The 23,292-nt window shown below is 38.0% G+C and overlaps 1 protein-coding gene across 8 annotated transcripts in view; it reads left to right on the forward strand.

Moving 5' to 3' along the window:
* The window catches only part of APC (APC regulator of WNT signaling pathway), a 139,511-nt gene that overhangs the window by 85,726 nt on the left and 30,493 nt on the right, over nucleotides 1–23,292 (forward strand). For all 8 annotated transcript variants that reach the window (XM_030817639.1, XM_012505383.1, XM_030817647.1 and 5 more), the window contains 2 exons: nucleotides 259–342; nucleotides 9,861–9,965. In XM_030817639.1, coding sequence (XP_030673499.1) covers nucleotides 259–342; nucleotides 9,861–9,965 — 189 coding nt within the window. The remainder of the gene's footprint in view (nucleotides 1–258; nucleotides 343–9,860; nucleotides 9,966–23,292) is intronic.

Genomic DNA, 23,292 nt, shown 5'->3' on the forward strand with positions numbered 1-23,292 from the left:
GTGAGCTGAGATGATGCCACCGCACTCCAGCCTGGGCAACAGAGCGTGACTCTGTCTCGAAAAAAAAAAGAAAAAAAGAAAAGAAAAATTGAAGTGACCCCAGTTTGTTATTAAAGGGTGAATATATTTATATGTCTAGCTTTTTAAATAAGAGTGGTTTGATGTAACCCTGAGCTGTTATTGGTAGCCATAGTATGATTATTTATATTAATATTATTAATAAAAGCATAACTAATTAGGTTTCTTGTTTTATTTTAGCGAAGAATAGCCAGAATTCAGCAAATCGAAAAGGACATACTTCGTATACGACAGCTTTTACAGTCCCAAGCAACAGAAGCAGAGGTTAGTAAATTGCCTTTCTTGTTTGTGGGTATAAAAATAGTTAGTTATTCTAAGAAAAGAAAATGTATAAAATTTAATGTGGCACCATTGAAATGTAGATGTTCTTTCAGAGAATTTAAATACCGTAACTTTTTTCGTGAAATTAAATTATCAAAAATTTTGACTTTTGATTTTATCTTTTAGGCAGTTAAAATTTATAGAACTGTAAATATAGATGCCTTACTTTAGCTGTCAATTTACATATAATCAAATAGTTAACTTAATTTGGTTACTATCCAGTAAGTAAACTTTTTTATAGATAATCCATAGTAAGAATTGATAATACACATTTTCCTGTGCTTATTCCACAAACCCCATTAAAGTGATAGTAAAAGGATACAATGAAAGAGGCACTAAGACCAGGGAAGGTGACCACAGTAAAATCTGTGGAGCTGGAAAGCGGATAAACAAGTGATAACATTCTAGCATATCAGAGAGGGTTGACCCATAAGGCAGCAATAGGAATGAAAAGTCATGAAGCAACTAGATACCTCTGGATGTGAGAAGAAAAAAAGAGTTAAAAGCAGGAAGATATTTGAAAATCTGTTAAGAAGCAGATGGAGTTTCTAGAACCTCCGTACAACCCTGTACAGCTAGTGAGTGCTCCTTTCCAATCCCAGCAGAGAGCTTTTTCCTCTGGAGAAGTGGAGAGGGTAAACAAAGGGTCTTTGGTTAGGGGTCAGCCTTGTTTAATTGAAGGTGAGGGTATCATACAAAACACTGAATTACATGAAAATTTACCTACTGAATGCTGAAACCCCCACTGGCATCCAGGCTTATAATCTCCAGGCAAGTTTCTGGAAGGAACTTCTATAAGAAATGTTACTAACCCTGATTCTGCTGGGAGAACATTAAAAAGGGAGAAAAAAAATGAGAAGAATGTGACTAACCCAAGAAAAAAAACTTAAAGAGACTTACATGGAAAAATTCACCAACAAAACAACCCACCTAGATCACCCTATAGGGTAACTATAGTTGACAAAATCCATTCTTCAGGCATAGAGCTTCATTTAACTTTTTCATAGATAGCCCACTCTTAAATATGAGTGGACACTAACTACCAGACAGTATAGATCATTCTAGGAAGGTTCAATATCAAAATAAAAGGAGTTCCAAAAAGAAAATGGAGAAACTAGAGATAGAAAATTAGAGAAATAAATCAAAATTTCCCAGAAATTTTAACAAGGGGTTTAGTTTTCCAAAAAATTGGTCTCTCCAGTATCTAACATCATGTATAAGAATAATCCTACACTAAGGCACATCATGAGGAAATTTCAGATCACTGGGGATAAAAAGAATATTCTAAAAACCTAAAGAAGGAAGAGAAAACAAATTTTACATAAAGGAACAGGAATACAAATGCCTTTACATTTGTAAATAACAACACTGGAAACTGGGAAGTAGGGTAGCAATTTCTTAAAACTTTTTTCTTTTTTTTAAAGAGACATGGAACTAAGTGTCTTAAAAAAAAAAAGTAGGATGATCTAGCTGGGTTGTTTTGTTGGTGAATCCTTCCATGTAAGTAAGTCTCTTTAAAAAGTTTCTGTCGCCCAGGCTGTAGTGCAGTGGCGCAATCTCGGCTCACTGCAACCTCTGCTTCCTGGGTTCAAGTGATCCTCCCACCTCAGCCCCCGAGTAGCTCATGTGCCAACATGCCTGACTAATTTTTGTATGTTTTGTAGAGACAAGGTTTTGCCATGTTGCCCAGGCTGGACTCGAACTCCTGAGCTCAAGCAATCTGCCTGCCTTGGCCTCCCAAAGTGTAGGATTACAGGCGTGAGCCATCGTGCCTGACCCCTCTTAAAACTTTTGAAAGAAAATATGTGCAGCTATGTTTTGACCCCAGTTCTTTGACACCACTGTATATCCTCCAGTTGGGTTCAATTTTGATCCTAACTACCCAGAGTTAAAGTCAACTCCACAAGTAAAGACAAAGTCGATCACAAGACTGTCCACTTCAAACACCAGCCACAAGTTTTGGGTGTCCCCAAGCCACCAGGACTGCTGCCAAGCTGTCTATAAATTCCACCCCTGTGTGAGTGTGCTGTGGTACCATTCCATTCTGACACTAACTACCCAGAGTTAGCACAGCCCCAACAGGTTAAGAGCCAACTCCTTCACAAGACTCCTCCCACCTCAGATGCCAGCCATAAATGTTGGGTATTTCCAAGCCACTCACATTTCTGCCCAGTGCGTTACAAATTCCAGGCTTCCCACATCCCCTTCACATTCAATAATTCATTAGAATGGCTCACAACTCACTGAAAGTGCTATACTTAGGTTTAACAGTTTTATTATAAGGATACAGATCAAGAGTGGCCAAATGAAGAGACATATGGGGCAAGGTCTAGGGAAGGGGTAGGGATGGGGATGAGGGTGCAGGGATTTCATGCTTTCTCCTAGTGGAATCTACGCATGTCACTCTTCCAGCACTTCATTGTTTTGTTTTTGTTTTTGTTTGAGACAGTCTTGCTCTGTAGCCCAGGCTGGAGTGCAATGGCGTGATCTTGGCTCACTGCAACCTCCGCCTCCTGGGTTCAAGTGATTCTCCTGCCTCAGCCTCCCTAGTAGCTGGGATTATAGGTGTCTGCCACCACGCCTGGCTAATGTTTTGTATTTTTAGTAGAGATGGGGTTTCACCGTATTGGCTAGGCTGGTCTCGAACTCCTGACCTCATGATCTGCATGCCTCGGCCTCCCAAAGTGTTAGGATTGCAGGCGTAAGCTACCGTGCCTGGCCTTTTCCAGCACTTCACTGTATTCACCAACCAGAAAGCTGCACTGAGTTTTGGTATCCATAATTTTTATTGGAATTTTATTCTGTAGGCATGATTAAATAATTGGCCACATGAGGATTAAACTCAATTTCCATCCTCCTTCTCTTCCTGGAGGTCAGTCTGGCCCAAAGTTCTAACTCTCTTATCACATGGTGACAGCCACCCATCTTTTTGCTATCTGGTGGCCTACCCTGAGTTGCCTCATTAGCATAACACACACCCCTATCACTGGAGAAATTCCAAGGGTATTTGAAACTCTCTCAGGTATAAATGAACAAAGACCGGCTGTATTTTTTTATTATACCCTTCTAGCCTTTAATCAAAGTGTTAAATTTGAGAGTGAAATAAAGACACTTTTAGATAGGCAAAGTCTCAAATATGTTTTTCTCATGCGCCCGTTTCTGGAACCTATTAAAGTATATACTCAAGTGAAATCGAAATGTAAACCAAGAAAAATGAATTTTTGGAACTCAAGACGCAGGGGATATAATACAAGAGAAAGAGATGAGCGAAACTACAGAGTAAAGATGAAGGGACATCCTGAGATAAATGGTAAAGAAAGCAACCATTCCATATTGGAACTATTGAGAGGATTCCAGGAGACATTAAGTCCAAGAAGATGAAATCAGCAGAATACCTGCTGTTTCTGAATGTATTGAAGGGAAAGGAAATTTACACAGTAGGAGAGAAGCTGAGGATCAGTCATATGTACCCAGAAAACCAAATGAACAAAACAATAAAGATAACCTTTAACTCCATGGACAACAAGAAGTTATAAAGGAAGGTGATCATAGTATACCACCTGCCAGCTATGATTAGAATTTAGGAGTCAAAGTAATGTAAATAATGAAAAATTTGTGTAACAATAAAGTGGAACTGAAATAAAGCACTCAACTGAAAAATGCAGAACTAGCCATTGAAGCAGGTTATTTGGAGATCGGGGGATGAGTATACCCCCTTCCCCAAAAACTCACCTGAAAGAGATTACAAAGAGTTCTTTCAAAAAGCATTTTCATCCATGTCTGGCTTTTTTAATATCTGAGGAACTTTGGATTTAGTACATCTGAATCTGAAATATGTAGAAACATGTATTTTTTAAGTAGACAGTTTAAGTACAATGTGATATTCATAATCCTAAAAGCAGTTTAACATGACTGTCTTAAGCCAATATAAGTCAAATATTTGCGATTTAAAGAATGTGTTCATTTTTGCAATGGACTCTTTTTTTGCTGGCCTTTGCAAGGACCAGGAAAAAAAGCGGTATTTTTTTGCTCCTTTTCAGTTCTGTTGGTATTGATGTATGTAGCATTCTACTTATTATGACCCTTTTGGCTTTCTACTGTAGTTTTTAATGTGTCTTTTGTCCTTAAGCAAATTCGTTATGGTCTATTTTCTAAATTATTTTTAAATAGGCAGTGTTTTGTTTTTAATTGAATAGCTTTAGTTACAGTTAGTTCTTTTCCCCCCATCTTTCTTGTATTCTGATTATTACTGTTTTGCTGCATCTAACAGGTTTTGATATTTCTAAATCAATAGTTACATTTTTTTCTAGTTGATTTATTTGTATAATATAATATAGCCCTCTATTTTATTTAGTGCTGTTCACCTTGAATTTCACTGTAGTACCATTTATTAATAGTAATCCTCATTTTCCAGTACTGTTACAAGTTTCAGGTTGGAAACTTGTTTGTGTTTCTTGTATCTGTTCAAAACTTTGTATTCATATTATTGGATTTAGGGCAGACTGTCTGCTACTATTATCCAATCTCTTATTGCTTCCTTTTGTTATGATGATAGTTACATCAGTTGCATTATTCTGATAGTTTGTAAATGTAAACCAAAGGAAGGTGCCATTTCACATTTAAGAAAGAACAAAACCGCTTTTTATAATTTTGCCGTTTGTGGTTTTTTATTGCATTATTTTATTCTTCTAATGTAAGTTAGAGGGATAAGCTAGAAGATGGAGAAAATTGGGGATTGGACACTTGAAAATTAGTCATAGAGCAGTAGATATGAGAAAGGGAAAAGTTTCTGCCAAATAATTTCTCTATCATGAAGCATATTTCTTATAGCATTTTCTTTGGACTACCTGCATTATAACTCTGGTTTAAGGTGTAGATGATGGGCATGATTTAAGTCTAGTAATTATTACACATGATTCAAAACTCAGAAGTTACATAAAGGTATGTGAGGCAACCAATGCTGTGACTTTCTTGTGTGTTCTTCCAGAAATAGTTTATTTATTGACAAGCAAATACATTGGGTGGAATGGGAGCTCTGAGGACAATGCAGTGTTTTGAAAGATAATAGCAAATGAAGAATACTTACTAAAGTATTCTTGCAACTCATTAATAAAGATAAATACAACTCAACTTTTAAGTGGGCAAAAGATTTAAATAGGCATTTCACCAGAGAAGGTATATATAGGAATGGCAAATAAGTACATGAAAATATACTCAATCAGTAAGGAAATGGAAATCAAAGCTCAGGTGAGATAGTGCTTCACACCCATTATGATGGCTTTAATCATAAAGGCAATAATAAGCATTGACGAAGATGTGGAGAAGCAGGATCCCTCATTGCTGGTGGGAATTTAAATAGTACAGCCACCATTTGAAAACAGTTGAGTGATTCCTCAAAATATTAAACATATAGTTATGTGACTCAGCAGTCTTACTCCTAGGTATCTAGCCAAGAGAAATGAAAATATATGTGTACACAAAGACTTAGACTTGTTCGTTCACTAGCAGCATTTTTTCATAATAGCCTCAACGGAGAAACAGTGCAAATGTGTATCAACTAGTGAATGAATAGACAAAATTTGTTATATCCCTTCAGTGGAATATTATTCAGCAATTAAAAGTAAGTTACTGATGCAGAATTTATAACATGGATGAACCTCCAGAACATGCTAAGTAAAATAAGCCAGAGACAGAAGTCCATTTATATCAAATGTCCAAAAAAGGCAAAATTTATCAAGACAAAAAGTAAATTAGTGGGTGTCTGACTATAAGTGGAAATGAGGATTAACTGTAAATGGACAGCAAGAATTTTATTGGAATTATGAAAATGTTCTAAAACTGGATTACAGCTGTGCTTGATAAATCTAAAAGTCATTTAATTGAACACTTAAAATGGTTGGATTTTGTGATATTTAAATACCTCACCAAAATTTTTTTTCAAGTTCTATCACCTGGAGTAGAAAACCTTGGAGAAATTGTAAAGCAACTATGGAAATGAGGAAACTAGTTAGAATTAATCTTTCATAATAGTGAGCAACCACTTCTTTTGTCTTCAGTGTATCAGAGAGTGCAGGCAGGCCTGTAGCCTAGGATCAGTGAAAGAATAAAAAGAAGTAATTAGGAAAGAGGAAGGAGGAAAGAAAATGAAGACAGTAAATGTTAAATGGTAGTTTGGGTTGGAATTGCCTGGGTTGGAATTCCAGCTCTGACTCTGCCATTTACTTGCTATGTGACTGAAAGCAAGTTACTTATGTTCTCTATGCCTCCATCTCTTTATCTATAAAATGGGGATAATGGCCGGGTGCTGTGGCTCATGCCTGTAATCCCAGCACTTTGGGAAACTGAGGTGGTCAGATGACTTGAGGTCAGGAGTTCACGACCAACCTAACCAACATGGTGAAACCGTGTCTCTACTAAAAATACAAAAAATAACCAAGCATGGTGGTGGACGCCTGTAATCCCACCTACTCGGGAGGCTGAGGCACAAGAATTGCTTGAACCCGAGAGGTGGAGGTTGCAGTGAGCTAAGATTGTGCCACTGCACTCCAGCCTGGGCAACAGAGCAAGACTCCATCTCAAAAAATAAATCAAATGGGGATAATACTTCATAGGGTTAGTTTGAGGATTAAATAATAAGTGCTAAGTGATTAGTGCATAGTAAACGTTGGGTTTTTTTAAATGTTACCATATGCATCATCCATCACCATCATCAGTCACATTTCTGGTTTCTCCCACTTGTCTGGCTTTTTGAGACAGGGCCTCAGTCTCGCCCAGGCTAGAATGCAGTGGCACCGTCATCGCTCACTGTAATCTCAAACTCCTAGGCTCGAGATCCTCCCTCCTCAGCCTCCCTAAGGGCTAGGATTACAGGCCTGAACCACTGTGCCCAGCCTCTCTGGCCTTTATAGACTCATCTTCCTTTCTCTGGACATTAATTAAGGGTATTTCCTAAGACCTATTTTTCTTTTCTCTATATCTTCTCTTCCTAAGCGGTCTCATTTATGCTTAGGGTTTCACTGACCATATATATGCTGATGGCTGTCAAATTTATTTTTCTAGCCCTGAGCTCTGTACGAAATCTCTGTATCAGCTCTACATCTTCACTGAGTCATGTCAGAGGCACTTTAATAAGGGTGCGGTGGCTCATGCCTGTAATCCCAGCACTTTAAAAGGCCAACAGAGGTGGATCAGGAGGTCGGGAGTTTGATATCAGCCTAGCCAACACAGTGAAACCCAATCTCTACTAAAAATACAAAAATTAACTAGGCATGGTGGTGGGCGCCTGTAATCCCAGCTGCTCGGGAGGCTGAGGCAGGAGAATCATTTGAGCCGAGATCGCACCATTGCACTCCAGCCTGGGTAACAGGGCGAGAATCTGTCTGAAAAAAAAAAAAAGGGCATTTTAATATTACTCAACATATTCAAAACATAATTAATGATCTGCTCCTCCTAAACCCTCTTTACTACCCCACCTTCCAACAAAAAACCTTCATCCTCCCTCAGTATTACCTATCTCTGTGAGGAGTAGCACCGTCATTATTGAATTGTGTGAGCTAAGGAACATGGGAGTAATACTCGACACCAGACCTCTTCCTCCACTCCCCATATCCTGTCAGCGAACCCGATCAGATTTACTTCTATGTCTCCACTTCTTTTATCTCTGTCACTGCTTCCCTAGCGCATAGTGCCACTGTCTCACACTTACATTAATACATTAGCCTCCTAACTGGTCTTTCCTATGTTTCCTCCCTACTTAGACCATTTAAAATATTTTTTTAAAAAAATAAATTTACTTGCAACTTTATCCGTTAATATATTAGTATTAATTATGTGGGGGCAATCATGCAGTGGCCTCACTGTAACTTGCAAGTAGAAAAGGCAAGAATGCCATCTAAGAATCACAGAAAAAGGCATTAAAATCAGATTTTTTTTTATCATATTCTTTTTGTTCTTTCCTCCTTATTTTTGGTGCTTCATCCACACCATGATTCGTTGACATGCTAAAACAAGCCACACTCCCTCCTACCCTGGGTCCTCTGCATATGATCTGTTTTACCCAGAACACTTATCCTCTACTCCTCCCCTTTGCCTAGTTAACTCCTATTTACTCTTCAAGTCTTTACTCAGACAGCACTTCCCAAGAGAGCTCTTCCAAACCTCCAGACTATATCATATCTCTCTGTTATGTATACTTACAGCACCTTGTATCCTTTCATGGCATTTGTCAATTTTACCTTTATTATTTCTGTCATTATTTGACAGTGTCCCTGTCTAAACTGTAAGGTCCAAGAGAGCATAGAACAATGTCTAGTTTTGCTAGCACTGTATTCCCCAGCATCTAATGCAAGTAACTAACAAGGTAGATGGTCAGTAATTTTCTTTAAATATATTGACATCTTCACTTACGTTAGTGTCAAATCTTTGTGGTCTTAGATTCATTTTGTCTCTAGGTTGACTTTGTATATGTATATCTATTCTTGTGGATTTCATTGAATTCCATAGCATGATTTTCAGATGGTACTAAGTATTCTTATATTTCTGGATTACTGAGTGCTACCTCACTTTTGCCAGCATATAACTAATACTAGTTTATTGATGGGAATGTTGCATATAAATTAATTTTTTAAGTCACATTTTTTAAATGATCTAGGAAAGCTTGATATTTAAAGAAATTCTGTTAGGAATCGTTTTGTAATTTAATTATCCACTGTTAGGTCAGATTTTTAATGTATAATTTTTATTTTAGATATTGTTTTCCTAGAACAAGCCTGTAGGTGTTTCTATAAACGACAGTGAGAAATTCTTTTATTTCTTTAATTTTGTGGTGGTATTTTTATAAAGTGACTGCTTTGTACTAGAGATAATCTATCTTGAAATGACTGCTTTTACTGGATGTAATCTGTCATTTTAATTTCCTGTTAACAGATGGTGGTTGCATTAGAGAAGGCTTTGGGTTTTATTCATATCAGAATCTAAGAGCCTATCATTTTATTTTACCTAACTTTTATTAGAAGATATACATATATATATATTCTATGTATAAATATTCCTAAGTAGAACATATTTATAAGCTTAGGTAATAGTTTAACTGTTGTATTTGCAGCTCCATTAAATGTCAGAATCATGTGACCTTGCAGAAAAGATAGCTATTTGTTCTACTTGGGTTATGTTCCTGATAGTAATGTGAGCGCAGCTGGTAGAGGATGGCATTCCTGTGAGTCTCAGAAAATCCTTTGTCTTGTGCAGCTCTAATGCTCGAGGGACATACTTCACTTTCCCCTTACCAAGATAGTCGACCGCCTATCATACTGGAGGTTATGAAGTATAATACGCAGTTCCATGCCTTTATCAGTCTGTATAATTGATGCATTCACAGCTTTAAAACAAAAAAGAAAAAAAGCCATGGGCTAAGAAAGCCTACACCATTTCTGCATGTACTGATGTTAACTCCATGTTAACAGAGGTCATCTCAGAGCAAGCATGAAACCGGCTCACATGATGCTGAGCGGCAGAATGAAGGTCAAGGAGTGGGAGAAATCAACATGGCAACTTCTGGTAATGGTCAGGTAAATAAATTATTTTATCGCATTTTTTGAAGTTATTTAAATATCAGAAAAGTATGAAGCAAGATGGTTCTAAGAATGATCTATAAATCTTACCTATTTTCTTAGTCCTGAATGCATATTTCCAGAAGCATTCAGTACCAACATGCTGTCATTTCTCTTTATTATATCAGCAATAATGCTGTAAGGATTTTCTAGATCTATTTCTATAGCTATAGATTGTGTGTTTATGTTTTAGTCTAAAATGATTGTGAGTAGTTTTTTTTAACAACTCTAAGCTGCATTTTGATTATATATATGATTTGACCTAGTTATTTTTGCTTGCCTTGAATAGTTTTGCTCTTTCACTAAGACATTCAATGTAAAGACATTTTTATGGGTTTTTTTTTAAGTTATAAAGGCTTTGTTATTTCCTGTTGTACTTAAAGATTATATAAATCTAGAAATCCAAGTCTTACTGAAAAAGATAATTGTAATGCACCCAAAAAAGTAAGGAGACATGGCCTAATTGTGCTTAATATTACCACATCATTTTCAGCAAAAATATGAAAATAAACTTTTTTTTTTTTACGTACAGAACTATTATCTTATTATGCTACGATCAGTTGTCTATTAGATTTTTACTGAAATACAGTGCAATAGGACAGAATTTTTCTTTAGGGTGTTCTGTATTCTCCAAATTTTCTTCAATGAATATTTTTATAGTGTAAATGAATGACTTTTTAAAAACAGAATTTCACTACATTGTTCTTAAAGGTAATTTTTCTACTGTTGATTCAGAAAATTTTCTTAGTCTCTCTAGGTTACTTTTGATAGTATTGTGTTTAAGAATATGCTTCTATTCATTAAAATGTAAAGCTTAAAATGTCTTATTAAGTATTTAAATTTATTTTACTGAGTTAAAACAAACATAACTTCATTCAGTATTACTAGTTAGCATTATATTGGAAAACAAGCGGTAAATTAGGACAAAGGCAATCACATTTAAACAGCACATTTGAGTTATTTATCTGTCTTTTGTTTAGGGAATTAGTTGGGACATTTATATATTCCTACACATATGTAGAAGGAAGAAAAATTCAGTCGTATATGACAGAAAAAAATATTTCCAAAGGAAGAGACCTACTCTTAGTGCTTTGGGTCATCTTCCAATTATTATGTACTTTGGAAACCTTACCTATCCAGTAAGCTGGCTATGATAAATTGGATCCATATTACACTTACTACATCAAAATAAATTCTAAGTAGATTAGATTTAATGTCAAAATGGAAACCATTAGAAATATAAAAAGATTAGAAGAAAATGTGGGTAGCATTTTTATAATCATGATGTAGGTGGGAGACCCATAAAGAAAGGATTGATAGATTTCACATTACAGCATGAGACTTCAGTATGTCAGGAAATCATAGTGAGATTCCAAAACAAACAACCAAGATCACATTATTTGCAAACATTTATGACATGTAAAAAGTTAAAATACAAGACGCAAAAAACAGTATTTATATACCAACTATTTAAAGAGTATCTTAAAATGGTTCCAAGCCATCGTAGAAGTAAAAAAATAAATAATAATTTTAAAAATAAAATTAAAATGGGCAAAGGACAGGAACAGGAAATAAAAGAAGAAATTAAAATGACTTGTAAACATGGAAAGATGATCAGCTTTACTAATCATGATATATAAATACAAATTAAAACTAAAGTCAGATTTCATGGAGGGGGCCATTGAGTTGGCAAAGATCAATAACACTCAGTATTAGTAATGGTGAGCAAACAGGCATTCTCATATATTGCTTTTAATTGTATGACATGAAACAGCCTTTCTGGAGAGCAATTTTGTCAAATGCATCTAACATTATATATAATGTGCCTGTTGTGAAGCTCATTATTACAACATCTAAGATTTTATGCTAATGAGATAATCAGTCAAGAGTGATCAGACATGTTTGAAGAGATTCATCATAATATTAACAATAGCAAAAAGTTAGAAAGAACCTAAATGGACATTGATCATAAATTGGTTAAATTATTAGTCAGCTGTAGATTAGTTAAGTGGCTCTGGAGTCACCAAACCTGGGAAATCACACTCCCTCACTAACTAGCTTAGTAACAAAAAGTCTCTGAGCTTTAGTGTTTCCGCTTTAGTAAAATAAGATGATGATAAAACCTCTACCTCATTGAACAGTTGGGAGAGTTAAATGCAAGATACCCCTAACACAGTCCCTGGCATATAGTCAGTGCTTAGTAAAAGGTAACAGATTCTGTTGTTAACAACTGCTAGTAATTATCTTTAAATTAACGAATGTGTATTATATGCCAGATACTGTGTTGGACTCTAGAATTGATAAATGAAGAAGACAGACAGTCCTTGGCCTCATGGAACCTATATGGTACATCCATGCAAATATTAAAAATGATAAATTACATCTCTGTTTATGTAAAGATCTAATTTTTAGCCTTCAGTGTTGCCTTTTCTAGTATATCCTTCATATTATAATCAGTTATTCTTCTAAAACACAAATCTGATTATATCACTTATTTGTTTAAACCTTTCAGTGGCTACTCACTTCCTGTATATTAGAATCCAGATTCTTCATGTTGATTACTCTTCCAAGAGTATCTCACAATATTTGCCCCCATTTCTCACGACTCCCTCAACTTCAACTTCTTCAGTTCCTTGAGGATGTCCAGGCCTTCCACAGGACATTCCTTTGGCCTAAAACTGTCTTCTGCTTCAGTTCATGTTATATGTTTTACTCATCCTTCCCCGCTGTTTAAATGTCACTTCTTCCTGGACATTTTCCTTGTCTCCACCTACCTGGAATAAATAAAGTACTATTTGATACACTGTATTCCTGCTCTCATAGTGCTTAGCACAATTTATCATTGGTTTAATTGTCTTCCTTCCTTTTTAAAGTCCTTTAAGCCACACCTGCTCCTCACTGTATGCCAAACAACTAATATGTACCTGGCAGAGAGCATTTATGTTGAATATTAATAAATATTATTGACTTAGGTAATTATAACTTTTTTTTTTTTTTGAGACAGAGTCTTGCTCTGTCACCAGGTTGGAGTGCAATGGTGGGATCTTAGCTCACTGCAACCTCCACCTCCTAGGTTCAAGCAATTCTTCTGCCTCAGCCTCCTGAGTAGCTGGGACTACAGGTGCGTGCCACCACACCAAGCTAATTTTTGTATTTTTAGTAGATACGGGATTTCACTGTGTTGGCCAGGATAGTCTCAACTCTTGACCTCGTGATCCCCCCGCCTAGGCCTCCCAAATTGCTGGGATTACAGGCGTGAGCCACCGCGCACAGCCAATTACAAGTTTTTTAAGTTAAAAAAAGCAAGTATGCTGGGCGTGGTGGCTCACGCCTATAATCCCAGCACTTAGGGAGGCCAAGCGGGAAGGATTGCTTGAGGGTAGTAGTTCGAGTTCAGCCTGGGCAACATAGGGAGACCTCGCCTCTGGAAAAAAAAATAAGAATTATCCATGTGTGGTAGTCCCAGCTACTTGGGAGGCCGTATGGGAAGATCACTTGAGCCTGGGAGGTCAAGGCTGCAGTGGGCTATGATCATGCCACTGTATTCCAGCCTGGCTAACAAAGCAAAAAATATTTTTTTATTTTTTTTATTTTTTGTCTAAAAAATAAAAAACTTAAAAGCAAGTAAGTATGATCTCATTATACATATGTATAATGTGTGTGTATGCATAGAGAAATGTGTGGGAGAATGTTCTTTAAAATGTTATCAACAGTGGGATTTTTGTGGGTTTTACTTACTCTTTTGTGTATTGTTTTATTTTTTGTAATGAACATGTATTACTGTAATTTATAACAACTAAAAACCATTTTCATTTTGGGAAAATAGAAGAAAGCACTGTCTTGATTTCCGTTGTATGGTAGTTTAGGTTGTCTTACTTCAGAGTCCTACCATGACATACATCATGTCATTTATGTCAGTATAGGGATGGCAGAGGAGAAGATCTATTGAAAATAGTAAATCAGGGCCCGGTATTCATTCCTCCTTTAAGTAATGAACTCTGATAGTGCTATGGATTCAGGGGTAAACATAAGCATGTTTGTTTAGCAGTAGTAGTCATAGACTTGCCCACCATGTTGGTGTTTGTATGACACTGATGCTGCTAATACTATCTGTTTACTTTCAGTCGCTGTTTTAAAACAATATTGCAGCTATTCCCAGATCCTGTTGTAGATGTGCAGCCTGTATCTGTGGGACTGTGATTTGTTATTCCAAAAGTCCTTTCATCTAAGTAGGATCTATACACATGACCGCCTCTTGGGGTTTATTAGTTTGTTTTGTTTTATTGTTTGCTCAAAAGACAAAAGCCACCGACACTAATTGAAAAGGAAAATCAGTCTCTTTGACTTTCTCAGGATCACAGTAGCATGCTCTGCCAAAGTTTTGTCCTAGAGTAATTCTCTTCACCACCACGTGGGAATGCTACCCCTTCTCTGACCTGGTTTCCTGCCCACAGTCATTCTCTTTGAAAAATGCTTCATTGGCTTCCCTTGATTCTTAGAAAAATGATAACCATTTATTGTGACCCAGGTAATCTGGCTTAGCCTTATGTCACATCTCGCTCTCACACCTCCACGCTGGCCTTCTCTCAATACCTCATATTTACTGGGCCTTCTCCTACCACAGCTTGTGCACATCTATACCTGTTCCATATAGTGCTTGTTTCATCCCATTTTGCTCAGTTAACACCAGTTCATGTGTGTCTGAGCTTAAGCACCAGTTTCTCAGAGAGGCTCAAATAGATCAAATCTCACTATCATAGGCTGTCACAGCATGTTCCTCTCCTTTGAAGACTACTACATTTGCAGTTTTACATTAATTTGTGTGATGACTTGATTAATATTTATGTTTCCCCCACTAGACTGTAAGCTCCAGAAAGGCAGGGATTCTATCTAGTTTTGTTATTTTCATACCCTCAGTCCCTGATAAATAGTAGATAACAATAAATATGTGGTGTGTGGAAGACCAACTAATATCCCTGCTAAAGAGAGGGTTTCTTGATCTGTTTTTAATCTCTCATGGAAGTTAAATGGAAGGAAAAGCTTAGGAGTAAATTATACAGGCCAGATCCCTGCTTGCTTAGCATATAACTATGTGTATAATTTATTAGTTGGTTCTCAACTTTATTTATTTATTTATTTATTTACTTACTGAGACAGGGTCTCACTCTGTCACTGTACTCTGACTGGAGTACAGTCGTGCAATCTTGGCTCATTGCAACCTCTGCCTCCCAGGCTCAAGCCATTCTTCCACTGTCATTCTTGGATAGCTGGGACCACAGGTGCACACCACTGCGCCTGGCTAATTTTTTAATTTTCTATAGAGACAGGATCTCACTATGTTGTCTGGGCTGGTTTTGAATTCCGAAGCTCAAGCAATCCTCCAACATTGGCCACCCAAAGTGCTACGATTGACTGGGCATGGTGCTCACACATGTAATCCCAGCACTTTGGGAGGCTGAGATGAATGGATCACTTGAGGTCAGGAGTTTGAGACCAGCCTGGCCAACATGGTGAAACCCCATCTCTACTAAAAGTACAAAAATTAGCCAGGCGTGGTGGCGTGTGTCTGTAATCCCAGCTACTTGGGAGGCTGAGGTAGGAAAATCGCTTGAACCTAGGAGGCTGAGTTTGCAGTGAGTTGAGATTGTGCCACTGCACTCTAGCCTGGGTGACAGAGCAAGACTCTATCTCAAGGAAAAAAAAAAAAAGGTAAAACCAAAGTGCTGGAACTACAGGCGTGCACCACCATGCCCAGCCCGTGGAAAGTTTTGACCAAATATCTTCTGTATATCAGAGTGTTTCTATGGCAATTAGAATTTGACAGTTTACTGTGGTAATTGTGTGTTAGGGAATTCTGGGTTTTTGTAATTTGTTATTTGGGGAATTTAAGAAATTAGTTTTTCCAGTACCCTTTATTCTTTTTGTAAGTTACATTGTTACTTTTGAATCAACCATATATAATTTTTATATAAACAATATTTTTATACTATACTACAACTTACTCTTGTCATTTAATAATGCTTTTGAGATACCTTTTCCTATCTATATGTGGTTTATAGATATGGAAGTTTTTAATCCATTTTTCTTTCACTATTTTTTCTTTTTTTCAAGCAACCTCAGCTTTTCTATTTGAAATTTAGAACTGGGTCTCTGGTAATAGCCAGTATATAATAATAAAGCTCAATTAAAAGTGAGAAAAAGATGGAATGATAGAAAAACCCACTCTACTGCCACTGATTTTTAAAAGTTTTTCTTATGGAAAATTTTAAACATATACAAAGACAATAATATAGTGATCCATATCCACATGTAACCCATTCATGTTAACCTCCCATTTTATTTTTTAAGAAGATTCCAGGCATCATCATCACTTCTTCCCTGTTTCACTGTGTATTTACAGAAGATAAAAGTACTTATTAAAAATACATACCTGGCCAGGTGTGGTGGCTCACACCTGTAATCTCAGCATTTGCAGAGGCCAGGGTGAGCGGATCACTTGAGGTCAGGAGTTCGAGACCAGCCTGGCCAACATGGTGAAACCCTGTCTCTACTGAAAATACAAAAATTAGCCGGGTGTGGTGGCGCGCATCTGTAGTCCCAGCTACTCGGGAAGCTGAGGCAGGAGAATCACTTGAATCCAGGAGGCCGAGGTTGCAGGGAGCCGAGATTGCACCACTGCACTCCAGCCTGGGCAAAAGAGCGAGACTCTGTCTCAAAAAAAATAAAAAAATTAATAAATAACTGCAGTGGCATTATTACATCTCCAAAGACTCTAACAGTAATTGTTTAATAGCATCATATATCCAGTCAGTATTCAAACTTGCAGTTGTTTCATAAATGTCTTTTTCACAGTTTATTTGCCTCAGGGTCCAGAGATAAGGTCCCTGAATAGAAATTAGTATATCTCTGATGTCTGTTCTGATCTCTATGTTCCTTCTTTTTGTTTTACGGCCATTTAGTTATTGAAGAACTAAAGTTGTTTTTCTTTTTTCTTTATGATTTTCTGGGGTTTTGTTTTTGTTTTTGTTTTTTCAGTCAGGATCTCACTCTGTCGCCCGGGCTTGAGTGCAGTGGCACAGTCACAGCTCACTGCAGCCTTGAACTCCTGGGCTTAAGTGATCCTCTCGAGTAGCTGGTGCTGTAGGCACTCACCACCATGCCCTAGGCCTCCCTCTGTTCCCCAGGCTGGTCGTGAACTCAAACTGATCTCAAGCAGTCCTCCTGCCTCAGCCTCCTGAGTTGCTGGGATTACAGGTGTGAGCCATCATGCCTGGCTTCCAAAGGTTTTTTTTACAGAGTGTCCCATACTCTAGATTTTGCTGATGACTCTCCATTATATACTTCAACATGTTTCTTTATCATCTGTATATCCTATAAATTGGTAGATTTCAGTATCTGAGAATATTCAAGAAGTAGAATCAGTCAAGCTTAGGGATTGGATATGAGTGTTTAAGGGGAAGGAGAAGTCAAGAATTACTCCCAGGTTTCTGTTAGGCAGCTAGAAGGGTAGTGATGCAATTTAGTAATAATGCTAGATGAGAAGGAGGTTTGTGAGAGAAAATAATGAGTCTAATTTTGGAAAAATGTTAAGTTTAACTTTAAGGATGTTAGGTCTGAGACATCAAAGCAGAAATGCACCTGGGTGCAGTAGCTCATGCCTGTAATCCCAGCACTTTGGGAAGAAAAGGCACGTGGATCACTTGAACCCAAGAGTTTGAGACCAGTCTCAGCAACATAAGGAGACCCTGTCGCTATAAAAAAATACATAGAAAAAAAAAATTAGTCAGGCGTGGTGGCATGTGCCTGCGGTCCCAGCTACTTAGGAGGCTGAGGTGGCTGACCCTGGAAGGTCAAGACTGCAGTAAGATGGGATCATGCCACTGCACTCCAGCCTAGGCAACAGAGTGAGACCCTGTCTCAAAAAAATAAACACACAAAGTAGAAATGTGAGGTAGGCTATTAGATTTGGAATTGAGAGGAAAGGTAAAGAATTGGTAAAGGTGTTAAAGATTTTTACATCCCCAGTGAGTATACAGTGAGAAGATGAATACCTAGTCTAAAATTCCAAAGCAGTAGAATAATATTGTTCCAACAAAGAGGGAACAGTTAACAATTTCCACCACTGCCATGAGGACTAAAAAATCACCTTGGGTTTCACCAGAAAAAATGTTCATTGCTGATCTTGTCAAATGCAATTTCCTTGGGCCTTCTTTCCTACTATATTATATTGGAGTGAGTTGAAGTTAAATGGAAGGTTAAAAAGTAGAAGAGAGCGGTCAGGCGTGATGGCTCACACCTGTAATCCAGCACTTTGGGAGGCTGAGATGGGCAGATCACGAGGTCAGGAGATCAAGACCATCCTGGCATTGGTGAAACCCTGTCTCTACTAAAAATACAAAAATCAGCTGGGCATGGCAGCGCGTGCCTGTAATCCCAGCTACTCGGGAGGCTGAGGCAGGAGAATTGCTTGAACCCGGGAGGCAGAGGTTGTAGTGAGCCGAGATCCTACCACTGCACTCCAGCCTGGTGACAGAGCAAGACTCCGTCTCAAAAAAAAAGTAGAAGAGAGCAATTTTAGCTAACTGTAAAGATGTCTAGATGTGAACTGCCCAAGAGAGAAAAGATCATTAACTGATACAGACTGTAAGTTTGAGAGAAAATTTATTTCTGTTTTTAAGATAGAAAAGATTAGGATGTTTGAATGCTGATGGGAAGGAGCCAGTAGAAAAGAGAGTTGAAGATCCCTAAGATCAAAGAGAAATGGGGAGAGAAAGGATCCAGAGCACATCTAAAGGGATGGACCTTAGATAGGAGGAGGGGAACTCTGATGCCACAGCAAAAGGTGGCGATGGATATATATGCAGGTAATTTTAAGGTTCTGGTTAGCAAGAAGTTGAGGAAGTTTTGTCTGTTGGCTTCTATTTTTTCTATAAAATAGAAGGTAAAGTTCTATGCAGTAAGAGAAGAAGAGCCACAGTTTTATATGATACAAAATGAGGCATATCAAAAATAGCCAAAGAAAAGAGAGCTGACAAGGGAAACAAAAAGATGGCAGTTATAGCACGGAGACTCTAGGTGTATTGGTGACCATAAATGTATATCGACAGCATCCTAAAGAGTGACGTAAGTTTCTCACATGCTCAAATTTCTCGAATGCTGCCTGGCACTTCATGTCAGGGTGTAGAGAAAACAGACAGTTGGATTCATCTGTGGTTGCAATGTTTCCAGACAAATGGGGTGGAATAAGTGCAGGGCAAAACTGTTAAAAACTAGCAAGAGATTTATGAAAGTGATAACCACAAGAAATCCAACCTGAAATACATGCTGGATTTGCTAGTCATTTCAAGGAAGCAATATCTTACTTGCGGTCAGGAGTTTGAGACCAGCCTGGCCAACATGGTGAAACCCTGTCTGGACTAAAAATACAAAACTTAGCCTGGAGTCGTGGCACATGCCTGTAATCCCAGCTACTCTGGAGGCTGAAGCAGGAGAATCACTTGAACCTGGGAGCCGGAGTTGGTAGTGAGCTGAGATCATGCCACTGCACTCCAGCCTGGGCAACACAGCAAAACTCCATCTCACACACACACACACACACACACAAAAGCAACGTCTTAGAGAAAGTTGAAGACCAGGAAATAAAAGAGCATGAAGTAAAACATTGAGGATGTATGGGTATTTATAAAGCATTGAATGTGGATGCTACAGGAAAGTTGGATAGGAAAAAGGACAGTGGGAAATAGGGTCTCACACGTTTTGACACTGAGAGTCAGGAATCATACAGCGAGTGCTTCTATCTTTGGACAGTGAGCAAAACTGATTCAAGGGATGTGCAATCATGACTGACTTAGCAGGTCTTGAGGTTGTGAGGAAGTTCATCACACTCAAGTTTCTTCAGAATTTAGTTATGAGTTGGGTGGGAAACAATTCTTAGGAAGTTATTAACCATTCCTTGTGGATAGGGAGACTGTAGTCACTCTGAAAGAAGTTGGCTCAGGTCTAGCCTCAATAAAACGCCCAAGAAAGACTCTCATGGACCAAGTTCTAGGCTCAGAGAGAGTACGAGTATGTGTACCTCTTGTTATCTCCTAATAATAAATACATCTAAATTTCTACTGAGACAGATTGGGGAATGAGGAGTGTCTCAAAATCCAGGAGCTATGTGGGAAGATAACTCCTGGATTTCTAAGACTGAAGCTTAGAAAAGATTTGTTGTGTACACTGAAATGAATGTCAGAAACATGTTTTATTGTGGAAACAGGTTTTCCCTTGTTTCCTAATTAAACCTCCTGTTTTCTTTTGTTTGAAGTAGTACATTAGTTAGCTATTGCTGCATAACAAATTGCCCCCAAAACTTAACAGCATTAGTAGACATTTATATTTGCTTCTATGGATCAGAAATCCTGGTGCAGCTGAGCTGCCTGTCTCTTGTTCAGGGTCTCCCACAAGACTTCAGGGTATTGCCTGGGGTTGCAGTCATCTGAGGGCATAACCAGGGGAGGATCCGCTTCTAAGCTCACTTATGGCTTTTGAAGGCCTCAGATCCTCATTGGATGTCAGCCAGAGAGACGTCAGTTCCTTGTTGCATGGGCCTCACCACAGCAATTCACAGCATAGTAACTGGCTTCCCCCAGAGGGAACAAGAGAGGTGCCCAAGATGGAAGCCACGTCTTTGTAACGTTATCTTGAGAGTGCTTCTCTTCACCTCTATAGCATTTTATTCACTAGCAGCAAGTCACTAAATCTAGCCAAGACTAAAGAGGAAGGGATTACAAAAAGGCGTGAATACCAGGAGGCGAAGATCTATCTTAGAGGCTACCTACAAACAGTAAAAATATTTAGACATCTTCAAAGATGGTGTGTTTGCTTCAGGACAAAGACTCATTTCCCTTCTATAGACCAAGAAAAAGGTTCCTTGTCTGAATTTACTAAAAAAGCCCCAGCTATCCTCCTTAGCCTGAGTCTCAGTCCCTCAGATCTATCCTTTATTAGTTACAACCCGAGTGAGCTCCTTATGTTCAGATTTATTTGTAGTTCTGCCTCCCCTTCCTCTCCACACACACAAACACAACTATACCATATTCTTTCTGACCCTTGCTTATGCCTGTGCCTTTGCCTGGGCTGCCCTGTGGCTAATCCCCCTCATTCTTTTTATTAACTAAGTTACTCATCATGGTTCAAGTCCAAATTCAGATGCCACTTTTTCAGGAACCAAGACTGAATTCTGTGTCTTCCTGTGTGTTCATATAGTTTCTGTCAAAGCACTTACCCACACGTATTTTCATGTTCAGCTCCTCATCTAGATTCTGTATGTAGTGTGGGTGAGAATGTCTTATTCAGTTATATCCCTGGTGACTAGCATACTACCTGGAAAGTAGCAGGGGCTCAGGCAATATTTGTTGCTTGGTTGCATGTGGATTTAAAGACCATTCCAGAAGCAGTCAATAGCTGGTGGCAGTGGAAACAGATGTAAGATGAGTCTTTCCTTGATGCCTCTTTTCCCTTCCCTAAGGAGGATTACTAATTAGTTTTGTCCTAGAAGTGTCCCTGAAGGACTAGTCAGCATAAAGAGTCCAGACCCACAAAGGAAGTAGAGACTGGAAAGGGGAGCAACTCTGGACTCTGAACTAGTATTCTCAGTCCAACCCCAGACTTCCCTATGTGAGTATGAATAAGTGGATTATCTTGCCTTTATATGGGGACACATTTTTTAAAACCTCTCAAGTTAGGATTTTTTAAAGATCACTTTTATTGAAGAAAGATTAGTATGTGATAAAATGTACCCATTTTAAGTGTACAGTTGAATGAGTTTTGACAAATGTAGTTTTCTCTTAAAAATGCTGATCTAAAATAGCTAATTACTGTGAATGATGATCTAAAATAGTTTTCTGCACTAGTCAGGAAAACCTCACCTTGGCTTATAACATGACTTATACAGAAGTTCTAAGCAGCCCTCATAAAAATTAACTTTGGAGTATTACCTATTTAAGGACTTTATAACAAATTTATAACAAATTTGAACAAGGAATTTATGACGAATTCAGAAATCTCTGTATGAGCACTTAATTATTACTTGATTACAATCCTGACGAATCACTTAGGAATGCATTGTTAACAGTTTTCTATGTTGTCTACCAAAGTGGAAGTTAACTGGCAAACAGTTTACGTTGCTAGCTAACAGGGAAGAAAAGTTTCTAATAAGTCGCTGTAGCTAGGCTCATTGGCTTGTGCCTGTGGTCCTGGCTTCTCTGGAGGCTGAGGTGAGAGGATCACTTGAGCCTAAGAGTTCAAAGCCAGCCTGTGCAACATAGTGAAACCTCGTCTCTAAAAAAAAAAAAAAAGAAAAATAAAAAAAATCACCAAAAGTGAAATTTATGCACAAAAGGAAATTATAAGGTGTGTTGATTCCAAAATTCTACCCCTTGTACCTTCTAGAGTAGGAGGTGCCATCTCACAGTCCTCAAAACCTATTACTCCCATTGTGGTTTTCTCTTTCCCTTCTCCAATTAGCCAGAGCATGTATATCTGAAAGACAATTCAAATGATGTCCTGCATCTTGATATTCTTATGGATTTTACTAATAGCTCCTCATTTATTTATAACTCAACAAATATTTTGTGGATACCTACTAAGCCTAAGACCACCGTTGGTACTAAGAATGCAGCAGTGAACAGAATAAAGTTTCTGTCCTCAAATAACTTACATTTTAGCTTTTCATTCTGCAAGGTTGAGAACTGCAAAAGAGTGCCTGCAAATATTGCTGACACTATTCTTACAGTCATTTCCTTAATTATTAATGAATGGATTTAGCTATGGCCTATATTTTGATAGGTCCCAGATATTTATCTGCAACCCCAACTCCTGTCCAGAGTTGCATCCTTTGTTTTCAGATGCCCAATGGGCATTCTTACTGGATGTCAGATTCAAAAGTGAGCTCAGTTTCCCAATGAAAGCCATCATTTATTTCTGGGTTTCCAATATCCATTACTAGCATCATTACTTACCCATTTATCCAAGCTTGACACCTCCAAGTTGTCCTTGACTCCGAACCTCTCTTTACTCACATCCAGTCAAGTTATTCAAGCCAATTAATTTGACCTTCAATTCAAGCCAATTAATTTGAATATCCTTCAAGAGCATCCCACTTCTCTATTCTCACTGCCTTTGTTTGTGCCCTCAGAACCACTCAACTACTGAAAATACTCTCTCCATCATTTCCTACCTGTGATCACTCCATGCTATTTTTAAGACATAATTCTGATTGTACCATTCTCCTGCCTGAAGT

The sequence above is a fragment of the Nomascus leucogenys genome, chromosome 2 (assembly GCF_006542625.1).
Source record: "Nomascus leucogenys isolate Asia chromosome 2, Asia_NLE_v1, whole genome shotgun sequence".
In the NCBI taxonomy this organism is placed as follows: Eukaryota; Metazoa; Chordata; class Mammalia; order Primates; family Hylobatidae; genus Nomascus; species Nomascus leucogenys.